The 13,363-nt window shown below is 58.5% G+C and overlaps 2 protein-coding genes across 33 annotated transcripts in view; one reads left to right on the forward strand and one right to left on the reverse strand.

Moving 5' to 3' along the window:
* Positions 1 to 584: 584 nt before the first annotated feature.
* Positions 585 to 4,446, forward strand: MFSD10 (major facilitator superfamily domain containing 10). Of its 29 annotated transcripts, none has more exons than XM_082727128.1 (13): positions 585 to 705; positions 1,175 to 1,356; positions 1,454 to 1,550; positions 1,791 to 1,894; positions 2,204 to 2,362; positions 2,441 to 2,602; positions 2,802 to 2,910; positions 3,036 to 3,147; positions 3,293 to 3,461; positions 3,563 to 3,653; positions 3,748 to 3,795; positions 3,881 to 3,970; positions 4,071 to 4,446. In XM_082727128.1, exons 2-13 carry the CDS (start codon positions 1,183 to 1,185, stop codon positions 4,184 to 4,186), a joined length of 1,431 nt encoding a protein of 476 aa, XP_082583254.1. In that variant the 5' UTR covers positions 585 to 705; positions 1,175 to 1,182; the 3' UTR covers positions 4,187 to 4,446. The 29 variants fall into 29 exon arrangements, with proteins under 29 accessions (XP_082583254.1, XP_082583235.1, XP_082583239.1 ...); XM_082727109.1 differs by having other exon boundaries at positions 3,353 to 3,461; XM_082727113.1 differs by having other exon boundaries at positions 585 to 659; positions 1,171 to 1,356; positions 3,353 to 3,461.
* Positions 4,447 to 5,040: 594 nt separating this feature from the next.
* Positions 5,041 to 13,363, reverse strand: part of ADD1 (adducin 1) — a 79,974-nt gene continuing 71,651 nt past the window's right edge. For 2 of the 4 annotated variants that reach the window (XM_082727080.1, XM_082727081.1), the window contains exons 13-16: positions 11,508 to 11,664; positions 9,131 to 9,229; positions 8,391 to 8,424; positions 5,041 to 6,852 (exon numbers count right to left, since the gene is read on the reverse strand). In XM_082727080.1, coding sequence (XP_082583206.1) covers position 6,852; positions 8,391 to 8,424; positions 9,131 to 9,229; positions 11,508 to 11,664 — 291 coding nt within the window. In that variant the 3' untranslated portion in view covers positions 5,041 to 6,851. The remainder of the gene's footprint in view (positions 6,853 to 8,390; positions 8,425 to 9,130; positions 9,230 to 11,507; positions 11,665 to 13,363) is intronic. The other 2 variants (XM_082727079.1, XM_082727078.1) reach the window with 1 other exon arrangement.

Consider the following 13,363-nt stretch of genomic DNA (forward strand, 5'->3'; position numbering starts at 1 on the left):
AGACTTTAATTCACCGAGTCCTTCCATCTGGGACTCTGCCCGAGACCCAGTCAGATGCGGAGACCTCGCTCCGCTCCGCGGAGATCACAGGACCGCAACTCAGGAACACTTTCACTCTGCCGTTCGAGGCAGGAACCCGCGCGGCTAAGCTCTGAGGCGCGCGGGAGAACGGACGGGAGCGGGCGCGTCCTCCGGGGAAGGGGCGCCCGGTTTGGTGGGAGCGGACTCCCGGCCTCTGCGAGGCGGACTGCGATGGGGACCGGGTTCGGAATACGGCGCCCGGCTGCACGCACATGGCTGTGGGGGCCCAGCCGCGTCTCCCGACGCTCCCTCACCCTGCGGGCAGGGCCGGGGCCTCCGGGGCCAGGCCGGCCGCTGCCGCTCTCGAGGGTCTTTCGCCCCCACCGCCCTGTCCGGGGCCCCGGGACACAGGTGTGTGCGGTCGCAGCCCCGGGCCGGCACGTCGGAGACCCCGACAGCAGCCCCATAACACTCGGCCCCGCGGGCGCAGCTGCCCCTCCACATCCGCCCCACGACCAGAGCGAGCCGGCCGGAAGAGGAAGCAGCCAGCCGTTCCCACTTCCGGGGCGGGGGGCGTGGTTAGTGCGCGCCCCGCCCTCGACAGCGGGCCCGGCGGTCTATTCGGCATCCGTCCATCTGTCGGTATCTCCGTGTTCGTCTGTCCGCCCCGAGCGCGCGGCCGCGGCAAGTGCAGGGCGGGGCTGCTCCCGCGTGCGCTCCCCGCTGTCCCGCCCGGGAGACAAGCCGGGGTGGGGCGGGGTCCCGGGTGCGGGCGAAGTCTGGTGTCCGGGCGGGCGGGGGCCCGGGGCCGCCCTCCTCCCGGGCCTCAGTTTCCCCGCCCTCTCCGCTCGAGGACGGGGGTGGCTGTGTGGGGTGGGATGGTGCCAAGGGCCGCGATGCCCTCATCCGGCCCCTGGCGACGGTTGGCATCCTTGGCTGCGGTTTCTCTGCGCAACTCCGCACCCTGAGTTTCCCGCCTGCCGGGATCGGGGGAGGGCGCCAGTGAGCGGAGCGGGCAGGCTCTGTCTTTAGGGTTCTTGGTGGCTGTTGGCTGGCTGGGCGCCTGGCAGGAGCTGGGGGACTCAGTCTACCCCCGTGTAGGGCTGGGGTACCCAGAGGCGGGCGCATGCAGACCTGCCACCCTCTCAGCCAGGCGGGATCATGGGCTGGGGAGCCGGAGGGAGCTGCACCCCGCGCCCACCCATCCGCCCGCAGACGGCGCAGGAGACGCGCGTGATCACTGTGGTGTTCCTCGGCCTCCTGCTGGACCTTCTGGCCTTCACTCTGCTGCTGCCCCTGCTGCCAGGGCTGCTGGAGAGCCACGGCCGCGCCCACGTAAGACTCCCCCTTCGTCCATGTTTAGAGGCGCCCCGACTCCCCCCACCACAGCTGCCGGCGCCCCGCACCCTCGTCACAGTCCCGTGTCCCCCAGGACCCCCTCTATGGCTCGTGGCAGCAGGGAGTGGACTGGTTTGCCGCTGCGATCAGGATGCCGGCAGAGAAGCGGTACAACAGCGTCCTCTTCGGAGGTAGGCCCACCAGCTCCGCGCTGGGGCCCCTGCAACCCTCTCCGGATGTGTGTCTCTGCCCAGCCTCCAATCTATCCCAGCCCTTGTCCCCACCTTCCTGCTTCTGGGTACTGGCGGCCAGTATCCAAGCGCAATGTCTGCGGGTGGTCAGGGCACCTCAGCTGGAGGCCCACGGTGTGGGAGTGCAGGGCTCACCCCACAGGACCAGACCTCGGGGAACAAAACCTCTGTCTCTTCCAGGTCTCATTGGCTCGGTCTTCTCCTTCCTGCAGTTCCTCTTGGCTCCACTCACGGGGGCAATCTCGGACTGTCTGGGGAGGCGCCCGGTGATGCTGCTGTCCCTGGTATGGGGGTACCTGAGGCGTGGGAATGTGCACCTTCTTCTCACCTGCCCGGCAGGCCTCTGGGGAGAAAGGGGGTTGGCCCCTCACTGCCCCGAGTGTGGTGCTTGAGGGAGTGGTAGTCCCGTGGCCCAGCCAGGCTTTCCCAGAGCTGCTCCTGCCACCTATGGGGACCTTGGGAACACAAGTGTCCCTTGGATGTTCTAGAATGGGGCAGGGCCCCAAGGATGTGACCTGGGTTTGTCAGCCCAACTCTGGGCCCCTCGTGGCCTCAGGTGACCATACCGCCCTGTGGGCTCCACCCTGAGGCAGGTAGGTCTGGCCACCTCATACACAGTGTGGGCTGCCTCGAGGAGTTTCGCGGCCTTCCTGGCCTCCAGGGTGATTGGGGGCATCAGCAAGGGGAACGTCAGCCTCTCCACGGCCATCATAGCTGACCTGGGCTCACCTTCCGCCCGCAGCCGAGGCATGGTGCGTGCAGGTGACAGGGGATGAGCGGCTGGGGATTCCTGGGGTCTTCGTGCCTGGCTCAGGCGGCCTTCTCTTCAGGCAGTCATCGGGGTGGCCTTCTCACTGGGCTTCACCCTGGGCCCCATGCTGGGTGCCTCCCTGCCCACGGAGACAGTACCCTGGCTGGCCCTGCTCTTCGCTGCCTCCAACCTGCTGTTCATTTTCTGTTTTCTGCCAGAGACTCTGCCCCCAGAGAAGCGGGTAAGAGCGGACCCAGAAAGACTACTGAGAGGTCCCAGGGCTGGGGGCTCAGTTTGTGGGTGTGCAGGGAGGCCAGGGGAGGCTGGGCTGTCTTCTGGTGCCGCTGCCCCTAAGGCCTGTCAGGGGAACTGGAGGCCAGGGCAGATTCAGGTCCTGCCCCTCCCCAGCCGCCTGGCCTCCAGTCCTGCCCCCACCCCAGGCACCCTCCATCACCCCTGGGTTCCGAGCTGCTGCAGATCTGCTCAGCCCCCTGGCCCTGCTCCGTTTCTCAGCCGTGGCCCAAGGCCAGGACCCACCAGCTGGAGACAGTAAGGAGCCACCCAACCACCCTCACCCTCCGCCCCCCGTCCTGAGTGAGGGTGGGACAGGTCCCTTCCTCCATCAGCCCAGACCTGCCCCCAGCTATCGTCAGCCCCTCCCCACTGCTTGCCAGGACTTGAGAGCCTCCGCCGCCTGGGCTTGGTGTACTTCCTCTACCTCTTCCTGTTCTCCGGCCTGGAGTACACACTCAGCTTCCTTGCCCACCAGCGCTTCCAGTTCAGCAGGTAGGGGTGCTGGGTCCCCAATGGACCTGACCTGGGAGCATCCTGCCATCTCCCTGGCCTGATGCCCCAGCTGCAGGGCTGCTCCCACCCTGGCCCTGAGGACCGTGTTGAACCGGTTGTCACCCTGACTCCCTGGCTTGGCCAGCGAAGCAGGGGTGCTCAGCCAGCTGCAGGGCCCAAGTGCTCACCGCTCCCTTGCCTCCAGCCTCCAGCAGGGAAAGATGTTTTTCTTCATCGGCCTCACCATGGCTGCCGTGCAGGGTGCCTACGCACGGAGGATCAGCCCTGGTGGGGAGATTGCAGCTGTGAAGCGGGTACGGGGCTCCCCAGGAAGCCTGGGGTGGGGAGCACTGCTGTGACCTAAGCCCTGCTGGAAACAGTAGGGGTGGGTCCTGATCACTGTGCCCACCGCCAGGCTATCTTGCTGCTCGTGCCAGCCTTCCTCCTCATCGGCTGGGGGCTCATGCTGCCCGTGCTGGGCTTGGGGCTACTGCTGTACTCCTTTGGTGAGTGGGCCTTCCCCGGGCCAGGGCTCCTGGGTCACAAACCCCCTGGTGTCTCCTGTGGGCTGACCTCAACCTTCCTGGTGTCTCCCGCCAGCTGCCGCAGTCGTGGTGCCCTGCCTGTCCTCTGTGGTTGCCAACTATGGTGAGAAGCCTTTCTGTCACCAGAGACCCCCAGCTGGGAGGAGGCCTGCGGGCACCTGATGGCCTCCTCCCCATCTCCCCCTCAGGCTCATCCAGGCAGAAAGGCACAATCATGGGTACCCTAAGGAGCCTGGGCGCCCTGGCCAGGGCAGTGGGACCTATGGTGGCTGCCTCAGGTAAGCTCACAGGGCCAGGGCCGCACTGCCACCATCCTGGGGCCAAGGAGCGGCAGGGCCAGTGTGGGCCCGCGTTACCACTCAGGCTGTCTCTCCACAGCATACTGGCTGGCAGGGGCCCAGGTCTGCTTCACCGTGTGTTCCGGCCTCTTCCTGCTCCCCTTCCTGCTCCTGTGGAATCTGAGGCCTCCAGCCCACGCTCTCAAGGCTGAGTAGCTGAGCCAGCCCCGACCTGCGCTGGGGCAGGGGAGGCCTGGGCCAGGGACCTCCTTCCCCCTGGGCCCAACCCAGGACAGCCCAGGGCCTGCAGCCCCAGAGGGCCCGACACCCTCTTGGCTCCTCCCTAGGTGTTGCTGGCCCTGCCTGTCCCGCTGGGAGCATGACTCCAAAACCTTCCAGGCTTTCTCTTGGCCTCTCTTTCAGCAGCACAGCGTCAGCTAGGCCTCTGAATGTCAAAATAAAACAGCTGTTTCAGATCCACTGCCTCTCTCCGATACCCACAGTGCCTCACCATCCCCACCCCCAAGAGCCCTAGGCACCAGAAGCAGCAACTTAAACTGAAGGCTCTTAGAGCTCCATGGAGAAGTGTCCCAGGCTCTTCCTGAGTCAGCTACCATTCTGCATGAAGCTGAGGACAGAAGGTGGAACACAGGGCCCTCCAAGCCTGGGCTCAGCACACGCTGGGCAATATTGGGATGCACCCTGAACCCTGGCAGAGCAGGGAGGTGGGGGCCCCAGTGCAAAGCAACAGTGTTTGATCAAGAATTAAACACTTGGGGGGGCGGGGGGACTAGGGGGCTCCGTTGCTTGATTTCAGCTCAGGTCATGATCTCAGGGTCATGGGATCTGCCCCTTTTGTGGGGCTCTGCGCTCGGGCTGGGGTGGGCGGTTGGAGGGGTCTGCTGGAGATTCTCTCCCTCTGCCCCTCTTTCTCACGCACCCACACTGTCTGTCTCTCTTGAATAAATATTGAAAAAAAAAACTACTTGAGGCTCTCTTTTTGGGACTCGAGACAAATCCTATCTTAAAGGAGCAAAGGAAAGCAATTAAATGTAAGATTGCTTCCCACATTTAGACAAGGAAACTGCTTAAAGAGTTTTATTTGTGAGTAAAACATGTTACAGTGAAGGACGCAGGACCCATCCTCCCAAGCCTGTGTCCATATACATGACTAAACTTCATGTGATACAAAGAGTTAAAATAAACTACAAAAGTAAAATGGAAGTCATTGCATATGTGGGACAAAAGAAGGGCCAGAGTCCATGGTTAACTTAGGGACAAGGTGAGGGGTGGGGAACCTGGATACCACCAAGGCAACAAAACCATACCCCAGAAAAAGCAAGTCTCTGGAAAGCTTGCAGCAGCGGGTGGCACCATGCAGCCAGCCTCAGGTCCTGCTTGGGGTCAGGAGAGGGAGACCCCAGCCCACTTCTAGGGAGGCGAAGAGCTGGCACTTAGCCAGGCCTACGCCAGGGAGCCCCCAGAATGAGCCCCCACTAGTGTCTGCTGAGCAGCTGCACGAGATTTTTCAGGAATCTCAGTGAAAATTTATGATGTCCCATGAGAAGAGGCAGGCCCGGCTCCACAAATGACTACTGTGAGAAGCTGGGGAAGGACCACTGAATCCCCTTCTACCTTAAGCGACCTTTTACCAAAACCAGGGAATCCTTCAGACTGGGTTAAATTAAGAGGCACTCCCTTCCCGGTTCCCGAATCTCCCGTGCAGGAAGTGAGCAGCGCTTTACGGCACTCCACAGCAGGACCGAGGGGGAAACTAAGCCAAGAGTGGCCCCTTCATGTTCATGGTCAAAAATGGAGGCTGAATTGCAAACCTGATGAAAGAAAATTCTAGAAAGGACTCTTCTCACTCTTCATGTCTCTTCTCTAGGACTGGAATCTGGAGACCCCAGTAAGAAAGTAGAGGCCACTGAACCCCATTTCTGGCCTCAGGGCCATCAGACATGCACAGGGCACATGGGGTGTACACAGGCCCCTTTGCTGTAGGGTCCCAGAATCAAAGGCCGTCAGGGTACCTGGAGCCACTAGTTGGCTCAGGAGTGCTTTTACAGGGCTGAAGCTCTGTAGCTACAACCCATGGAGCAAGAAACGCCAGCAGGAAGCTCCAATTCTGACCCAGTCACCTGAGACGTGGGGGTGAAGGGAAGCCTAGGAGACATACAGCATGGGGACTGCACCACAGGAGAGTGAGGGAAGGCCAGAGCCACCAGGGCCTCCAGCTGTCCAGCCAGAACAAGGACGTCCGGGCCCGGGGGAGTGCATGAAGTGGGGTGCTGGCCCAGGCAGGGCAGACAGAAGTCGAGGGGCCGCAGAGACATGGCTCCCCCCGCCCCCAGGCGGAGGCCTGCTGCACACGCACACAAGGTTAGCACCGGTCTACGTGGGGATTCGGTCACACTGTGAGGAGAGCTCTAGCTACGTGGAGAGATGGGCTTTTTGCATTCCATGACAAGACAGGACACGATGGGGGCAGTCTGGTGGCATCGGTGTGTGCGGGACGGGCCTTCAGGAGTCACTCCTCTTCTTGCTCTTCTTCAGAAAGGAGGGGGTGCGGAATTTCTTCTTTTTCTTGGAAGGGGACTTGCCGGGAGACCCGTCGCTGCCAGGGTCCACGGCAACCGCCTCCTCAGCAGCTGGGGAGGTGGCTTCTTCTGCCGCCTGGGCGGAGACTGGCTCGGGGCTGGCCGCCACAGGGGACCTGGTGGGGCTGGGAGGCTCATGGGCTTCACAGAGCCCCTCCTCCTCCTCCTCCAATGTGGGGAAGCCGAGCGCTTCTGAAGGCTCATCAGGGGACAGGTCGGGGAGAGTCGGCTTAAAGGTGGCAGCTTCACTGTCCTCTCCAGAGGTGGGATCCTGCGGCAGGTCTGGCGGGTGGGGGCGAGAGACAGGGCTGAAGGGCAGCTGTGGGACCTGGGTGGGGCACCCCGAGAGAGGCAGTGCCCTGCACCGAGATGGCCGCGGGGCTGGGCTCTAGGGGCTTTTACTGACAACAAGAAACCCTAAATCAGGTCTACTCTACTTCAAGGCTCACAGTACAAAATGGAAACGTAACCTTAGTGGGGAGGGGTGGGGGGTGTTCTCAGCTCCTCCTCGTGGACAGTGTGTGGACAGACCAAGGCATTCAGACATGGTCCTGGGACCTCAGGCCCCAGTCAGAGAGCTGGACAAGCCGGCAGCACTGCACTAGGATGTTGTTCTATGTTTAACACTTGGACAGGAGTCTGTTCTAGAACCCTAAGGGCATGTATTAGTAGTCCTGAAATTAGGCCTAAATTTGGGTCCACAAACCTGGTCTCCCCCAAGAAGAAACCCATGGAAAACTCCATGGTTAACCATGGTTAACTCCCAGACCCCGTGCGTACTGTGTCAACATCAAACAAAATAAAGCCACTGGAGGCTGGAGAATGAAAGAACAGAGGGGAACTGTAAGGTGAAGCACAGGGACAAAAACCAGGCCACCTTCAGCATTCAAACATGGGAACTCGGGGTACAAGGGAACACGAAAGGGCAAAAGGTAACTCGCAGTGAAGTTACAGGCTGAGGGCGGGTTTCCAGGAAAGTTCCCATCACTAGATCTCTACAGAGACTCTGACCAGGGGGGAAACCAGTTTTGTAGATTTTTATAACATCCTACAAAGTTATAAGCGATTGGCTACTGAGGCAAAACTAAACTTAGTATGGAAACACCAAGCCGCCGGCCGGGCCAGGGGAACCCAGCCGGCACTGAGCGTGGGTGAGAAGCGGCTGCAGGAGGCTCTGGGCCACAAACACTTTAGCGCTCCAGCTCTGGGAGGCTGGGGCCACCCCAGCCTTCCCCTGAGCCACCTGCTGTCCTGTGACAGTTCAATGTCCTCCCTCACTTAGGGGGACAGGAGGAAGTTGACATGCAGAGGTGGCCTGTGGGTGCCTCGAGGAACTTGACCATGTGACCAAATGCCACATGAAAAACAGTACCAGATAGAGCTCTCCTGCCCCACCCCCCAATTATGCTTAAGCTCTCGGCTTAAGCCCAGATCCCAATAAAAGCAACCCCCATGCAGCACGAGGCAGACCCACCTGCCTGAACCTAGTCTGTGTGTGTGTCTGATCACACCAGGCAAGCACAGGCTCGGCAGGGCCACGTGACCGCCCTGGACCTCCTGAGGCCACAGGCCTGGAGTGGCACCACCTCGGTCCCCAGGAGCCCCCGGGGCAGGCTGCCACCACCCAGCTCTCCGGCAACCGGGCCTCTGCCAAGATGCCACTGCCTGGGAGGGGGAACTAGGTACGAAGGGGGGGGGGCTCTGTTTTTTACTTTGAATAAACAGAAAACAGAACTCACTAAGCAACAAAGCAGCAGGAGAGTGAGGCAAAGCACAGGGAGCGCGGGCTGAGCAGCAGGCCGGACACGAGCGGTACTTACTACGGTAAGAGGTATTCTTTAGCACATCCGCCTCCTGCTTGTAACGCAGCCGCAGAAGAGAAAAGCACAGGGAGAGAATCTAGGCATTCAGTCACAGCCACTGGGTTACAGGAGGAGAACGGCTAAGCCATTCTTGTGGACAAACAGTGGGGAGGAAGGCGAGTCACACGCTCCCCACAGGCACGGGAAGCACAACACGGAAGACCGAGGGACAGACACACAGGCCACACACCACAGACACACAGTGGGTGGTCTGAGAGGCCAGTGGAGGCCAGCACACTGCACGGACTGATTACTACGGCAGGTTACACGCGGTCCTGCAGCCCAGACACAATGGAAGACATTTCTAGAGGGGTGATCTGGACACAGTACGGCTTGAGAAATGCATAGCAGTGGGCAAAATGGACATCATAAACGAAGGTGGGATCCGATCCCCCAAGTCTAGCTTCCCACCTTGTCCTGACATCTCACTACCAAATCTGCTGCCTCAAGGGACCCAGGACAGAGCCAAACCAGCAGGAGCAAGGGAGACGGGGCCCAGTTCAGAACCATGTGTCGTGCTGGTTTCCACGTAAACACTTGCTTCTTCACCACTGTCCGTTCAACTACTGACACCCGGGCACTCTCCCTCACTGGACAGGACATGAAATTGGCCTCTCACGGCAGACGCCGGATCACAGGAGGCCATGCACCCTCCCGTGGCCGGGCAGCCACACGCTCGCATCCACCTCAGAGCTCACCTTCCTCAAGCTTGACGGGGGTGCTGGGGGGTGTGTGGGGGGCAGCAGGGGCTTCTGGAGGACTCTTTTCTTTCTCTTCTCTGGCCTCGTCCAGATTCTCTGCAGACGGACGGAAAGTGAGAAGCACATAGTAAAGAACATCAGACATCATGGGCCTTCACCCTCCTCAAAGGCAGCCAGGCCCTCCTGCCCTGTCCATCCAGCTGCCTCGAGGCAGAATATTCTCATTTTTGGGGGCATCCAAAAGACTAGGAGGGCTCACGGCCACACTGTCTTCATCTCTCCAAGGAGACAAAGAAGACTGATTGTGACCGGGGTGTGCATCTGAATCTCAAAGATTCAACCAACTCTGGATAAAAAAATAGATTTCCACTTATTCCAAAGAGAATCTGCCAGAGCTGACATTGTAACACATGGTGACTGGTGACCCCCGGTGTGTCTGCACCTGTGCTCCAGTAAGGAGCCTCTCCCCATGGCTGAGCCAGGAGCCCAGGCACCCTCACCCTACCTGCCACCCCAACGGATGTCACGTGAACACTGCATTGGTTTTCATTTTTTTTTTATCCAGAGCATTTAACTTTCTGAAGTAAAGAGGACCAGAGGGAAAACTGCAGGTACAAGGATCCAGGATCCAGAAAAATCCGAGTCCACTTCTCATTTAGGGAAAAATACATACCAGTGTTATCCTAATTCCTTAAATCTCTTTCTCTCATTTGAATTTTTTATATTAACAGCTTGACATCACTAAGTCTCATACTTTGAACAAGCGGCTATCATCGGCAGGGCCTCTGATCTCTAGAGATGCCAACCTACTTTCCTGAAGCCACATCCCTGTGAACAAAGGTCTTTCCATCTCCCAGGAGCTCCCTCAACCAGGAAAGGTTTGCTTCCTTCCTCTGCGGGAAGTGCTGCCGTGTAGCACCCCCCGGGCCGAGGGACAGCACTGGGCAGGGGTCTCCTGGCTGTGTCCCCCAGGTCATTGCTCCCATGGAAGACAGCTCAGTGGTCACAGAGCATGGTCACAAACACCCCATCCACTCAACGGCTGAAACACCCCTCACGGAGCCTCACGTGCAAGGAAACCAATGTGTCTTGTGGCTTCACTCAAACAACGTTTTCCTGTAACCCAGATCTCCCAAACATCAGAAGGGCCCAAAGGGCAGACACATATGTGCACTCTGGAATAGGGTTCACCCACAGGACCAGGAGCTCAGGCCCGCACGCCACCCCAGGGCAGGGCTGATGGTGGCAGCATGGACAAAGCTCTCAATGGGGCTGCGTGCACTGTCCAAGCATGACGATCAGAAGCAGAGCTCGGCGCCAAGGGCAGACTGGGCTCACTCCGCTTCGATGCACAGAAGTCTTAACCCCAGCACACAGCGACTAGAATGTGACAGCAGTGATGCTGCAACACACTAAAAACCACTCAGCAACCCTTCTGTGTGCAACCCAACTCCAACAGCATCTATATAATACGGTAGTTGGTCTACAAGACCAAAAAAAACCTAAATCGGAGCAAATCAGAGGTTATCTGAGGAGTGATACATAATTCCCTGGACAATCCCCCGTGGACCCAGGATCACAAACACCATGGGACTTCCATCCCACAGGCTGATTCCTAGGGAAAAGCTGAGAAAGACGTGTGGTCCCTGCTGAGGAGGCTTTAGTACAAAGACCAGGGTTGGAACTTACGGCCCTGAGGACACAACATGAGCCTCCTGGATGAGGATGTCTGTGCCCAGGGCATTCCTGGTAACCAACCAAGGCTGCTGAGGGAAAGGGAGCCTTCACGGCAGAGGTGGGAGAGGCTGGATTCTGGAGTTAGTCCTCCAAATTCTTGAGCCTACTTTTCAGAACCTAGAGTTTGAAACCATCTGCTCCATGAGATTCTGGCTCTTCCTCATGGATTCTCATTGTTGCAAAATAGTCTCTTTGTGTTTTAGTTTCCAAGAGAAACAATAGCTGCACCAGTAGGGGCCACACTCCTCCCTCAGTCTGGGCAGGGGCCAGAAGAGTCAACATGCTAGCACATGGGCCTGCGACCACATCCTGCCCAGGGAGACCCTCTAGATTTGTGCAGAAAGACAGCAGCCCAGCTCTTGGGCACAGTCTCCCACAGAGCTGGGCTGCATCTCCCTCCTAAGCAGACTGTTCTCAAGAGTGTTTCCACTTCTAATCCCCCAGAACTAGGTAATGTATAAGGAATAACATTCTGGTCTTAACCCCAAACACAAGGCTGATCTTCTATGCAAGCGACAGTCCTCATCACCCCCCGTCAATACGTGGGCACAAAGGAGCTCGCAGAGCACTTTCTCTCTCTCTTTGGGCACCATGCACGTGGAGTGGACCAGGATGTCCAGGACCCGTGCACACTCACCTTCAGGGCCCTTCTGCTTCCGCTCCACCTCCCGGCGGTACTCCTCCAGCTCTCTGTCGGTAAGCGTGTTGAAGGGGTTGGGGCCTGTGGTGCTCACAATGACATGGGGCTGGTACTCTTTCTCAATGATGGCCTTGGAGGCTGTCACTAGCTCCCCCTGCAGACAAAGAGGCCCAGTTCTGCAGAGTCCTTCCCAGAGGGGACTCTCCCCGCTTGGGGCAAGGCTGCAGGCAGGGCAGGGTGGGTGGATTTCCTAGGGCACACAAACAACCCTGAGACTTGGCCTGGGCCTCACCCTGGGCCCTGAGGCTGAGGCTGAGGCCGAGCTGCAGCCTCCAGTAGTCAGAGACAGAGAAACACAATTTTGAAGGTACAGCTACAAAACAAAAGTAACAGGAGGGAAAAATCCTCGGAAAGTCCAGGTTTCAGGTGCAACAGAGAACACATAGCACCCGGGGGAGAATGCTGTCTCCTTCCTGGCAGGGATGAAGAGCCGACTTTACATCGACTGCCCTCCTGACATCAGGAAACCCCCAGGATTCCAAGTCAGGGAAGATATGCTTGGATATTGGCTTCCTTTCTAAGTCCACAGACTAAATTCTGTTCTTTTAATCATGTGTTTCATTTATAACTAGCTCCTAGAACCTATCCCCAAACACTGAGAAATTTTTTAAGTCCCAAAATACCAGTATTTGAGGAATTTGGAAAAGCAAGAATGTGTAGGAAAGAAAGAGAAAAAGCAAGCAAGCAGAGCAGAGGTGGCTAGCAGTCAACGCCCAGTTTGCAAAGGGAGGCAGCCCCATGCTGGGCATCCCTGGGGTGGGGAGGCAGGCCTGGAGGGAGGGAGCCATTGGCAGGGGGGGGGGTGGTCGGCATCTCTGGGGCGTGTGAAATGATGTCCAGCCTCAGCCTCCACTCACCTGTCCCAGCACAGCTCTGTGCCCACCGCCCAGCTTGGCTGGCCCCCAAATGGCCTGGGTTCATGTTCTGAGAAAGTTAACCAGAACACACGCACATGCCCATTACTTAACAGGAGCTTCCAAAAACAACCCATGATAGCAGAATCCAAAATTCTGATGTTAGCCCTGGTCTGTCCATACTCTTCTCAGTAAGACACACCAGTGAGAAACCATGCCTGAGCAATGTGTATGAGAGACAGGGCCAGACTGAGTGCTGGGGAAAGGCAGCTCACCTGGGCCACCTTATGCCCTGGCCAAGGCTAGGGGACCTGGGCTGAGAGGCTGCTGTCCACCGAGCTGGGTAGAGAGAGTCCAGAGGACTCCATGACTGATCAGGGACGCAGGGCCGGGGAAGAGAAGCAAAGGACCTGCTGGAATTGGCCACATTTGCTCAGAGAGCCTCCAAATTCAAGCTGACCTTGATGGTCAAAGGGAGTCCCCTTTATGACCAACACTGACCCAAGTTCAAGTGCCCATTCACTCAGAAGCAGCCCTATCTCCCCGGGACAGAGGACTGAACCCCTGCCCGCTGCTCACCACTCCTGGATCCCTGTTCCTGCGCACAGGCCCCAGGTCTGTTTCCTTGAGACGAGCCTGCAGGGCCGACAACAGCCAAGGCCTGAATGCGTGGTTCCCTAAATCTATGGCAACGTATGCCCTGTACTTATGCCCTGCCATCACAGTCAAAAAAATGAGGAGATGATATGAGGTTTGATAGAAACGTTTCAATTCACGTCAATCAAAAGTTCAAATCAAGGGATGAATAAAATATCAAGATCCACCTGCCACAGAGACATCCATGCACCTGGAGACCATGCCTGCCCTGAGAGCCCTGACCCTCGAGGCACAGCACAGTTGGTTCCCACCTCTGGCAGCCAGGCCTCCCTCCTCCAAATT

The sequence above is a fragment of the Mustela nivalis genome (assembly GCF_964662115.1).
Source record: "Mustela nivalis genome assembly, chromosome: 4".
NCBI lineage: Eukaryota > Metazoa > Chordata > Mammalia > Carnivora > Mustelidae > Mustela > Mustela nivalis.

Bases quoted from the DNA above. Each gene is read 5' to 3' on its own strand.
- MFSD10 (XM_082727128.1), top strand. From the start codon at position 1,183: ATGGGCTGGGGAGCCGGAGGGAGCTGCACCCCGCGCCCACCCATCCGC. The intron at 3,148-3,292 runs GTAGGGGTGCTG...TGGCTTGGCCAG, and splicing joins CAGCGCTTCCAGTTCAGCAG to CGAAGCAGGGGTGCTCAGCC. The intron at 3,654-3,747 runs GTGAGTGGGCCT...GTCTCCCGCCAG, and splicing joins GCTACTGCTGTACTCCTTTG to CTGCCGCAGTCGTGGTGCCC.